The sequence below is a fragment of the Geospiza fortis genome, unplaced genomic scaffold, assembly GCF_000277835.1.
Source record: "Geospiza fortis unplaced genomic scaffold, GeoFor_1.0 scaffold327, whole genome shotgun sequence".
Taxonomy (NCBI): domain Eukaryota; kingdom Metazoa; phylum Chordata; class Aves; order Passeriformes; family Thraupidae; genus Geospiza; species Geospiza fortis.
The window spans coordinates 2605518-2618358 of record NW_005054410.1 but is presented as its reverse complement, the minus strand read 5'-3'; the positions used below and the strand labels follow the sequence as shown (position 1 = coordinate 2618358).

At 40.7% G+C, this 12841-nt stretch overlaps 1 protein-coding gene across 4 annotated transcripts in view; it reads right to left on the bottom strand.

The window, feature by feature from the left end:
* The window catches only part of KCNC1 (potassium voltage-gated channel subfamily C member 1), a 105584-nt gene that overhangs the window by 14717 nt on the left and 78026 nt on the right, over positions 1-12841 (bottom strand). For all 4 annotated transcript variants that reach the window (XM_031061350.1, XM_014309190.2, XM_005426322.2 and 1 more), the window contains exon 2: positions 5957-6890. In XM_031061350.1, coding sequence (XP_030917210.1) covers positions 5957-6890 — 934 coding nt within the window. The remainder of the gene's footprint in view (positions 1-5956; positions 6891-12841) is intronic.

The window sequence follows — 12841 nt, the reverse complement described above, 5'->3', positions numbered from 1 at the left end:
AAAATGCTTCCACAGAACTGTAGGCACTTAACTGACAATATTGAATTAGAGCTGCAGTCACCTGTGATCTCTTATGGACAAAGGCACCCCCAGAGGACAGCTCAGGTCATAAATGAGTGGATTACTCTTGGAGGCTGCCTGATTCTTCTTCTAATATAAGAGGGACCACAGACAAATTAAAATTAAGTTAGATGAGAATAACTGAGTGTTATTCCTTTTGTTTTGAGCTGTTAGCAATTTCTCCATTAGATCCCAAAGACTCCATCATCAGTGATATCAAGATGTGATCATTACCTCATTTGCTATTTTGGAGTGAGGAATTTTGGATTTTAAAGACTAGGAAGGCTAAGTATAGTGAGGAAAGAAAAAACACCCCCCTATTACCTTTTCCACCGCCTCTTTAGTACTTTTTATGTCCAACACATTTAAACACCTGAGCTTTTTGAGCTGAAACAGACCTAAGCTCTTAGCAATTACTTTGCCATCTACTGTCCATCTTACAGAGAGGGGCAAAGGTTTTATGACACTAAAATTAGTGTTCAGAGACACTTGATCAGAGAATTTGCTTCCTGGAGGTTTGAAGGACCACCACAGTGACTACATACCTATGGCTTTAACAATGCTTTGTTCTCCATAAAAGCCACTGAGGTTCACAAGCTGCAGTGAAATGTTAGGCAGCAGAATGGGCCTCTGACAAGAGCTGCCTAGAGTTCCCAGCTCCCACTGAGCACTGGCACTAGAATTACAGTGCTCAGCACACTTCTGACGTTAGAGCCAGTGTGTTGCACAAGGAATAAGGGTTATTTAGGTTATGATGACAGAAGAGATGAAAAATGAAGCCCTGAGAAAAGAGCAGCTCCTTCAGAAAGCATGAGTGATAAAGCTGGAATGGGTAATTCCACACGATTTCTTTAAAAGGAGATCAGCTCTCTCTCAGGAAATTGCATTGAAATAATGGGTTCCTAACATCACAGTTTGTTCCAGTTCATCTGACCATGGAGTACACTGGAGTCACTGCAACTTCGTAGCTCCTTTCTGTCAGTGTTAGACTTGGATTACTTTAACTATTCAGACATCAGGATAGTCCAGGAGTGGGCTACTGAAAATTGGCTTAGGGGCAGAGAAGTAAAAGAACCACAGAATGTTTTTCTGAAGCTGAAGTCTGTGTTAGTAATGACAGATATTACCCCTCTCCTCTTAGCTGCCTCAATTCTAGTAATTTTTTTGTGTATTTTACAGCTGTGCAATGAATAGAGAATTTTGCCACCAGTACACTGTGAAAGAGCCTGCACAAGGATATCTTTGGAGCATAACTTAAGTGAAGCTGCATGCAGAGTGGATCAGAGAGGTGAGAAATTCCTCATTTGGCCATGTTAAAGTCAATATAAACCTTTTGTATGCTGGTGTTGTAAATATATATATGAAAAGAATAAAAGGGTGGGGTACATCTCTGAACAAATCCCAAATAACCCATCTCCTTGGGTTATGTATTATGAATGCATTCTTTAGACCATTGCTGCGTCGCACCAGACAGTACTGTAGGCATCAAATGAAGTTATGAATTCCTGAGCTCATGTTCTAAATTTCTTTTACACTGTTGGGATGTTACTTTCACTGCTTCATCCAGTGACAACTCTGAGATGTCACCATGCAGTCAGTCAACTGGTCCAGCAGGTGAGCACACAGCACACGTAAGAGAGGGGCTGAGGAACTGGGCAACACTTTAAAAACAAAACTGAGAGCTTTTAATATTTGTTTTGCAAGTTTTGAGGTCTTCTTACAAACTTGCACCTTAAAATGTTTCACTATGTACTGAATTAAATTTATACCTGTAGAGCAGTGTGAGGTTTGGGACAAAATGTTTAAGTGGTAACTGTCTTTTCCTGGGTTTTGAGGTTTTTTGTTTGTTTGTTTGTTTGTTTGGGGTTTTTTTCTTGTTTGGTTTTTTTTGGTCTTTTTTTTTTTTAACTTCTGTTAGGATACTGACTGTTTAGAATACTCAAGCCTTGAGATATAAGACACTCCAGCATAGCAGACTGGTTGACTGATAATTTTTTAGTTATATTCAACTAGTGGCTCTGCCACAGATCTTTCAAGTAATCTTCCTTAATTAAATCTTCTCTTTGCTGTCCAGTTAGCCTGTTGGGTATTTGATTGCAGTATAGTGGCTGTCCTATATAAAATGATGCCAAAATGAAGCCCTGACATTAAACAAGGCCGGTAAACAGCACTGCAACATAAAAACATCAATCCTTTGACATAGGGATGCTAAAATTTGGTGGGTGTATATTAAGTGAGGGGACTCACAGTTCTCTGTAGTTTGAGATATCCCCAGGTCAAGGAGTTTTGGTCAAATTGGTCAGGTGAAATCTGCTGCTCTGTATCGGGCCCAGTTTCACCAGGCACTCTTTAAGCAGTATCTTGAGAATTTATGGGCAGCAGAAACCGCTTTGCAGACAATGTTTTATATAGGGGAGATTTCTCCTTAATGCTGCTGGTGAAGGTCTGCCTGCAGCTCTAGCTCTGCCATCCTCTACTCTGAAATGCCTTTCCTCCCTTTTGCTGCTTTCCCAGCTTCCCACTGGTGAGATCAGACAGGATGGAAAACAGGAAGAGCTGCTACAGGAAAGGGAGGTAAGGTAGAATGAAACTGACATTCTTAAACTCTGACAGATCAAAATCAAGTGCTGTTAATTAAAGATACCCTCCTGCCAGGTGTAGATTAGTCCAGGACTGAGCTGCTGAGAGTGTTGGGGGTAATAAAAAGATTTAATTCAAACCTGCCAGTCTTTAAATTCAAAGCATCTTTGCTTTGGCTGCAAATGACCACAGCATCTTTGGCAGCAGCTGTGCAGCCTGTGGGCAAAGCTCTGCTGTTTGCATGTCTGTGCCAGGAAAGTGCTCCTTATCCTGGGAGGAGGCACCGGGCAGAGCTGTGCTGAGCTCTCTGTAGAGCCCCCTTGGCCCTGAGGGCATGGATCAGGAACAGATGTGAAGTGCTGACTCGGAGAATGAGGGAGGGAGTCACGTGTAGAGCTACTTCATGCTCAGCTCTGTTTGGTGATGTGTTTAATCACTCCACCACCAATAATATATAGAATTAATAACTTCATGTGATGTCCTTTACACCTGAGCAACTAAGCAGGCTTTTTGTTTTTTAATAACATATTGGATACAAATCACACAATCTTATGTGACCTAGGCACTGTCACACTGAAGCTTTACAGTTAAAAATGACAAGAAATATGCTGGACAACTTGGACACTATTTTAGAAAACTTAGGCACCCATTCTGTGTTCCTAATGCAATATTAACTATAATGTTAACCGTAACTAGTTGTTTACAGTTAGATGATGTTAATCAATCTAAAGATTTTCACTGCTTGCAAATCCCTGTTTTCATATTATGTGCTGGTAATGGTTTCAAAAACAAGTCAGTTCCTGTGAATGCTTCATGTTACAGAAATGAAACTTAACATCCAAGGCAATGCAGATCTTGTCTTAACAGTTTGGTCCTGATGTTAGTATTTTTTGCTTTTCTCCTGCACACATATAGATCTTTCCCTATTGGGAAGCTAAAAGATGCCGGCAATATTTTTTGCTGCTAGTGGTGCATAATAATTATCAGAAACAGAACTCCAGCTACAGTGTTACAATTTTGTTAGCTGAAGTGTAAGTGTGCTTTGTTGCTTCTTAAAATATATATGCTTGTATATGTATACAAAAATAGTCTCTCTTAATTATTGCAGAAATAGATAAGTTGCTGCTACTATCAGTACTTCATGGATATTGTGGTAACAGCTGAGTTTAGAGCACTAATGGTGGCGAAACAGTTCCACATTGAACCAAAATTACATGTATTCTCAGGATACCAGGGCGGAATTGTACTGAACTTGTAGAGTTCCTGGTCCTCCATTTCCCAGAGAGGACCAGGGTAGGTAATGGAAGGAACTTTATAAAGCCAGGGATTTCTGAGCTGATTTCACTCTGTAGCTGACTGCTAAAGTACCTCAGAGTCTGGCATTTCTTGCACCCTATCATAGGCCAGTTGGCACATTGCTCATGGTAGGAGACACACAATACTTGATCCATGATGCCACAAAAGCATCTGCTTTATGAGGAAGTTTGCTGCTTGAACATGAGCAGTGGTAAGCATTTGCAACCTGAGGGGAATGGATGATAGAACCATCGCTTATGTGTGCCAAGGGTACAATTGGTACAGTCTATCAGTCACGTGAATTGTGATTGGCCTGTTGCAATGGAAATAGCCTTTAACAAAAACAAATGAAAGCTATTTACCTTTTGAATGGATTTTACATACTTGCACAGAAGGGAAAAGAAATAAGAAAGGAAGAGAAAAGAGAATAGGAAAGAAGAGAAAGATTCCCACCAGCTCTTCCCCTCCAAAATTAGCATTGGCATTGGTGAAGTCACACACAAAGGAAAGTCTCACTTTCTTTGTGCTTCTCACAATGACATCAACATGCATGGCTATGAGATGATAAGAAAATATCTCGCTCACAATGAGTAACAAATCAGAATTTTCTTCAAAGCAAAAAATGATAACACAAGACCATCATAGGTATATGCTAGCTCTTCCAAAACAACCTGATTCGAACTCTATGTCAGTTGAGATCACTTGGCTGGCGATCTGTCCTTTCTTATATAATGCAGGGGGATATTCTGAAAAGGCTAAAGAATGTCTACTATGCAACTTGGCTGGAATATCTGCCAAAAATGAAGTTGGCATTGTTTTCAGTGTGGTTATCTACTTGCAAATTACTCCATAGAATAGATAGTGATATTCCATGGGTAGAGGTAGATTATGGGGTTTAAAAAATCAAATTGGAGCCCCGTAATTTTGTGTGCTATAGGAGTCTCATAGAACTGAGATATTCCCATAATTAACCACTAGCCATGGGATATTATAATATATTCCATGGTGACTAGTATTCTTTCCATTTCCCTCCCCACTCCCAGTAGAATTAGAATGGTTAATTTAGCTCTGGTTTCACCTATTGCTAACATGAATCAGTACAATTAAAAATAAGAATGAGGCAATCACTGTTTAGGCCAAACCAGCTGGTAATGACCAGTCAGACCTTTTACAGTTGGCCTTTGCTGCTAGAAGGTTGAAAGAGCTGTAACTCACCAACCCATACTTGCAAAAGGAGCATGTTTTAGAAAATGTGGTTCAAAACTCGTCGTAGTTCTAAATGCTAAATTCTAGTGGAATATTATAGAATAGATTGATTTGCATGCCATGGAATAAACATCCTTACATCTAGTCTTGTCTCAGAGTGAGTCATTTTGCATTAGTGTCAAGAATTTGAGCTGTTGTTCTACTTTGCAGTTAATCATCAGAAAGAGACTGGATTGTCTCATGAATATGCATGATGGTATAGTTGTCCCTTCTACTTACTAGGCACCTAGTTTCTGTAATGAGATGTACAATATCTGCCATTTAAAACAGCTGAAAGGTCCCAAATGGGAACAAATGAGAAAGCATCTGGCTGTTTCAAATTCCAGCCCTGTTTTTGTCAGAAAGCTCTGTAATTGCTGAGTACTTGGCTCCTACTCTGCTCTATGAAGCATTCAGCTCTCAGGAGCCTCTGAGATGCATTACACAGTCCAGCAACACAGCTGTAGAACTCTCAAAATTCTTCCACTAGATGTAACAGCTTTCCAAAATATCTTGAGACTTGTATGCCCTTAACCAGGACCAAAGTTTGGGCTCCTAGACCGTGCTCTTATCCTTAGTTTTGCTGATCAGCCTCCACTGTACCATTTGTCCCTGCAACCTAGACTTCACACATATTATTCACTGTGTGATGGTGGGACTAGAATGGATAAATGTGCTACCCATTGCTCTAAGAAAGCAGTCTGGCTGAATCTTAAATCACTACGCGGGATGGAGGTTAACGGTCAGATGGACATTCCTCTAAGAGGTTTCCTACCTGCTCTGTTAATTTCTAAAATTTCTTCTTGGGCCAGTGGGCAAGTGTCGCTCTGAGTACTGTGGTGTGGAGAGTTTATGACAGATTTACAATAATTGGGGGATCCCAGCTGGGGTGGCCTCGGGATATGCTTCTTTTTTTTCTTTGGTAGCTTCTGCTTAGCCATAGCTAAGGAGTAATACATTCCGAAATTGTTCACAATGACAGGGACAGGCATGGCAATGGTCAGCACACCAGCGAGAGCGCAGAGGGCCCCCACCAGCATGCCTGACCAAGTCTGAGGATACATGTCTCCGTAGCCCAGGGTCGTCATGGTGACAACAGCCCACCAAAAGCCGATGGGGATATTTTTAAAGTGTGTGTGTTCACTGGCACTAGGGTCATTTGGTTTAGCACCTATTCTCTCGGCATAATAGATCATCGTGGCAAAGATTAAGACGCCCAATGCCAAAAATATGATGAGCAGCAAGAATTCATTTGTGCTGGCACGGAGGGTGTGTCCCAAGACCCGCAACCCGACGAAGTGGCGGGTCAGCTTGAAAATTCGCAGGATTCGCACAAAACGGACTACGCGGAGGAAGCCCAGGACATCCTTAGCAGCTTTGGAAGACAGGCCACTGAGTCCAACCTCTAGATAGAAAGGCAGTATGGCCACAAAGTCAATGATGTTCAAAGAGTTTTTGATAAATTCCACCTTGTTTGGGCAGAAAGTGACTCTCATCAAGAACTCAAATGTAAACCAGACCACACAGACACCTTCGATGTAGGTGAGAAAGGCTTCCGTCTCTGCTTCCCTGTAGTGCCGCACCTGGGTGTCATTCCCGATGAATTCAGTTTCTGTCTTGTTCACAATGGGGTTAAATCTCTCGTGGGTCTCGAGGCAGAAGGTGGTAATGGAGACCAGAATGAAGAACAGGGAGGCAAATGCCACATACTGTGGAAAGAAAGATATGAGAGAAATGTTAAACTGTAGGTTAAGTACGGGGGCTTTGATTCTGAAGCATCAGGGAGAGGCAAGAGCTATATTAAATGTGAATATAATGCCAAGCTTTCTTCCTGTGGGCTTAAGATGCCAAGTCTCACCTGCAAAGACAGTCTAACATTCAGCCTGGGAGGGAAAGCAGTATATAAGTACAGGTTAAAATCCATTCTTATATAGATAGTGCCTTAGTGAGAGTGTACATTTAAGCAAGCACTTAAATCTCAGGACTGTCTGTGGGATTTAAGGTTAAAGACATATTGAAATTGTACCTTCCTGAACTTAGTCTTTTGTTACTTCCTTGCCTTAAAGAGAGAGCACACCTTCCAGGACAGCTGCCAGGCAGTACTTTTCTCAACATTCTCTCAGCAGTATCATGGCTGCTCTCAGCTTAGTGAGAGCTGTGATATTTCAGATCTCAGAAAGGTGCTAGTAAATACTGGTGGCAGTCTCAGGTGGGCTCTACAGCATGGAGCAGAGTCCTTGGCACCATCAGACTTTCTTGGCAAACCCCAGACACAGGCTGAGAAGAGTCACATTATCAAACAGAGCTCTCAAATGCCTCAGTTCTCAGTTCCCTTCTCTAGATCTTTTGGGAGTGGGGGATAGGGAGGTAAGGAAGAGGTTTCAGATAAGCCTGTCAGCTGATCCCAAAGGAGACAAATCTATTGGCTTTCACCAGACACAATTTTCTTGAAGAGATTCTCATTATAGTGTAAGACTTGTACCAGAATTAGATGAACTTTTTTTAAAGGTTGTTGGATTACTATTACAATCTGGCCTTGAATGTTTCCAGGGATGGGGTATCCACCACCTCTCTGGGAAATCTGCCCTTGTGTTCCACCACCTTCATTGTAAAAAAATCTCTTCTAGTATGAATCTTCCCTTGTTTAGGTTAAAAACATTACCCTGGGTCCTGTTACAACAGGACTTACAAAAAAGTAGATCTGCATCTTTCTTATGAGCTTCCTTTAAATATTGACAGGGAGACCTTGTTGGCAGCAATAATGTCTCCCTGGAGAATTCTATTCTCCAAGGTGATCAAAGCCAGTTTTTTTAGCTTTTCTCAGTGTTTCCTCAGCCTAAAGGAGATCTTTTGGTTGTATTCCAGGATAATTGAGGGGTACAGTCAGTGCAGTCAGGCCAAAATTCACCAGTCTTGGAATCACAGTTGCCCTGCTCAGTCCTCCTTTAATCAATTAAGTAATTTGCACATATCTAAGTCTCTTTGTGTGTTGGAGTAGTACCGTCATGGTAGTACCTCTTGCCACTCCCTCCCTACATCTGTTACCTTCTTGTTTGTTATGTGTGTCACCTTGACAAGAGATGTCATATAAGGCATTTCCCTGTATTTATGAGCATGAGCAACTGTGATGATAAAAATATTAGTTTCCTGTTCCTTTTAGTTTCCTGTTACTCACAGTGTCCCTTTTTCAACAGTGTAGTCAACATAGGGGTTAAAAAGAACTAGTTTCTTCTAACTGGGTGTTGCCAGTGAATGCAGTGCAATAGTCTGATCAAAACTGCTGCCAAAGGAACAGACCCATTAAAAATAACCTATACTTCAAGCTATCAAAACTCTCCTGCCATCAAGAAATTCCTTCTGGGTAGACCTAGTGCAGAATTACACTTGACCTTCTGTATTAGCAAACAAAGGCAAAAGCACGGATTTGCCACATTTTGAGGGGAACTGTTTAATAGAATACAAAGAAAATGGAAGATCACAAAATAATTTAGGTTGGAAGGGCCCTCTGGAGGTTGTTTGGTACAACTTCAAAGCTGGACCGGGTTGCTCTTGCCTACTCCAGGTGTGAGTATCTCCAAGGCTGGAGATTCCACAGCCTCTCTGGGCAGCCTATGCCAGTGTTAGGCCAGTAAGAGCAAACAAGCTTGGAAGGATACAGAAGCAAACAGACTCTTGTGCTTTTCAAATTCAGCTTTGTTGCCAAAGAGATCAGAACTGTTGTCACAGATTTAAACAAAAAAGTGATATTTTCCCCTAAAAACTTCAGGTTCTCACAGCACTGTTATGTGAGGATCTGCTATACATGCTGATATGTGCTAAAATCAATGCCTAATATATCTGAGAGATAAACAATATGAAGATTAGGGAACTTGAGAAGCAGGATTTTTGGGTGTATTTTTTGTCAGAATCTCCTGTTAAATTGAGAAATTTCTTCATGCACCGTTTCTCCATCTGTAAAATAGGTGGCGTTGACCATGTGCTTTGTGATCCTATATAAATGTGTGCAGGTTCTACATGCTTTTATCTAAATGTTAATGGCTTTAGTATATCAGCAGTCTTCCTGAAAAATCCTTTTTGTGTACTTCCTGAAAAATCCGTTTTGTGTATATCAGTAGCTCTCAGATATTGTCTGCATGTGAATAAAATGAGAAACTAAAAGCATCTTGCACCAAGCAATCAGGAAGATGTTCGTAGTAGCCTGAGCATGTCTGCTGTGTTCCAGCCTGGGGCAGATTGTTTCATGGAATCATAGAGCCCTGAGAATTCAGGCTGCAGAGGGAAGTGCTGACACTTCCTTAAGACAGGTAGGATGAGAAGGAGAGAGGGCAATAAAACCATTTTGCATTTTAAGAGTTTATGGAGATGGCCCCTTTCTTTATCTTGACTCCAAATGCAATCCTCTTCTTGGTGTATAAAAATATATCTCCTGAGTTAGTTTTTCCTGCTTGGGACAACCTTCAGACTGACCTTGCACAGCAAGTATCTTGAAACTGATCTTTTACTGTATTAAAGAGAACAAATAGCCAATTCTGACCAGGCATTAAGTTTTCTGCAGTGGTACATGTTGGCAGTGCTATCGGTAGAGAACATCACACCCACAATCTCTCATTGTTAGCCCTTGTGTGCTCACACCTTGGCTTCAGAGAGTAATTGAGAGCTTTTAGTCCCCACTTCAGCAGAGCAGGAAGCACTTCCTAAATGAGTGTGAAGTGTCTGCTTCCTCCTATCTGGTTTTAACAGCATTTTTCTCCGGGATGGGCATGTTTTTGTAGGCTTTGTGGCTTTGAAAGCATGAGTCTGATTTCAAGATTTCATTAAACTGTGTATGAGTAATGGTATTGACAGGAAGAATCCCAGTATTTTTCTCCAATTTAACTTTTCTCCAATTTAAGTTCAGAAATGCCTGGAAGTCAGACCTGACAATTTGTTCACTGGCATCCATCTCTGATAGATTTATCACCTGCAGCTTCTTGAAACACAGGAATTTATCAGCTTACTACAAGTATCACTGGCACAGATTTATGTTTGTGATCCTCAGTTTATATTGCTCTCTTCCCTTCTTTCTCCCGAGTATTTTTCTTTGTTGATCATCTGAGATATAGCAAACTGTAAGCATGATCTAATAACACAAAAGTTGGTGAGTAGGCTTTTCTACGAAGACCAGCATTAATTTTTTCCAAAGATGTGGAAAAAAAAAAGAGTTCTCCCTGGCCTACCATCAGAGGCCCATTGAGCCTAACATGATAACTTGTCAAATCCAGAGATGGGCAGTGCTGATAAAATCTGGTGAAGACCATGGGACTCACACGTGTTCTATTGTCTTTGAAAATAAGTCTGTCTCTTTTTATTTCACTAATAATGGTCTGAAAACTAATCAAACCAATGGATTGCACTTGTATAATTTAGTAGTTCTTAATCTTCTTACATTTTACAGCACCTTCTCTTCCTAGAATTGGAATGGGCTGAGGGAAAAGAGTGAGGATTTTAAGACGTGATGTCACATGCTGTTGAGTTACATAATGGCATATAAAATTTCTATAATTAAAGAATATACCTAGGTAAAGTGTTTGAAGTGATCAAAACTCTTTTATTTGCTTTGACATGTGAATGATTTCTATTTCACTAGAAATGCTGCTGCTATCACTTTTTTTTTCTGGCTCTAATACCAACAAAGAAAAATCTCAGATTGTCTAAAATCACAAAAGCCATAAGTAAAGGCAGAGAAGAGATTTAACAGGGGAGATTTGGATTAAAATGTAAGTTATATTAAAATATTTTCATTCTGGAGACAGAAGAAATTACACTCCTGCATAATTTCTCTTAATACTGGCTATATTTTAATAAGTTTATTTCGAAAGAGTCTAAAAGGTGTCATGCCCCTAAGTGGAGAATTTTGTAACCTAATTTATCTTGCCTTTGATTAAATCTATCTATCTATCTATCTATCTATCTTTTCTCCCTGCCTTATGCCTAACCCAGCCATTTTTGCCAGGGCAGTGGGAATATGAAGTACCAATTAATTCATAACAGTAGTGTTTCACATCAACCTTGCATGGCTGTAAAGGGAGCAAGGTAATGGAATCAGATATAGCCACTCATGAATAATTAGCCAGCATCTTTCCACTCAGCATGGAAAGAAAACAAAAGCCCAACAGCCTTAAAAACCCAAATAAACCTTCTAATATATGAGGATTTAGAGGCTAGGCTTAGATAAAAGGTCTGAGTATTGGACCAGACAGGATTAAATACAGAGGTTTTGCTTTTTACTTCTGGGAGCAGTTTTCTAAAATTGCACTTTACCTTGCCTGTCTTAGATAGTTCTGGTCTTGTAGATAAGAAACCTTCTTTTATGCTTGGGTCCACGCAAATATGCTGGGTGACCTGCTAGAATTCATTGATATGGTGCCTGGAATTCCCAGACTTCAGTGCAGACAGGCAGTGAAGGCTGGTGACAAAAGTACTAGATCAGAAATCAGGTGAGTGAGGCTCTTTTCCAACCTCCTCCATCGACACATTCAAGCACGTGGGCCTGCATCTTTTGCACCATCCTTTTTTCTATTTTTTTTTAATTTAATTGAGATAATAAACTCTTTGGGGCTTGGAACTGTCTGCCAATTTACATTGGCTCCCTGTCCAGACCAATGTATGTCTGGAGTGAGAACTTGGGAAGGGAGGCCTTGGCTGAATCTTGGCAGCACTCTTAGAGACAACAAGGAAAGTGTGTGGTGGCAATGGAAGCAGCAGGGCTTTGCAAGTCAGGTTTCAGTGACTGCAGAGTTTGTTTTCTAGGAAATAGTGGTGTACATGACATGCTATTCATAATTCATTCCAGATCACACATTCAGAGCAAGTTAGTAGCAGCTGCACGCTGCAGACACGTGCTCTTCTCCTTTGATACTGCTCAGAATCATTTAACAATCCTACTCAAGCTAGATGGGAGAAAAGAAACACAGCACACTCAGAGAAGATTTGCCAGCCTTTTCCATTCCGTCTGCTATCAGAAATATTTTTGAAAGTGATTCTTAATCCCTGTCCTTTTATAGGGAAATTCAGGAAATTCTACCCTCCCTAGAACTTCTGGATGAAAAGCAGAGGAAGGTGGCATTTTGATTGAACTGAGGAAATTCTCTGTATAAGTGGCACCATCTCTTTGCTGTTGAACTAGCAAAGAAGAGGAACTAAGCAGTTGTCATCTCAGTCTGCATGAGCAGGGCCATGAGCAGCAGGAGGTTTCCTGCTTCTCTCTTAGGAGGACACAGAGCTTGCCAAGACTGAAATAGGAGGTGAGAACATAGAACTCACCACAGGACTTTGTCTCTGCAGAGAAACGATGGTAGTCTTACTGCCATGGAGCTTCCAGAAAAGTATATTGTGGCTCTAATGAGTTCTACTATGTTTGAGTTAGTTTGTTTTGGGGTTTTGTTGTTTGTTTTGGGGAAGCAGGAGAGGACTGAGGGGTGTGGACGGGCAGAATAATATAAAAATCACAAGTCTAGTAATTATTCGCTTTGTCTATCACTGCTACACACTTGCAGGAAAAGGGCTCTGAAGAGTTTCAATAATATATGCTGGCAACAGAGGAGTTGGTTTTCTACAAAACATCAATAATTCAAATATACCCAGAGATCTGTACTAGACCTGTATAAAGCACTGGCGTTTC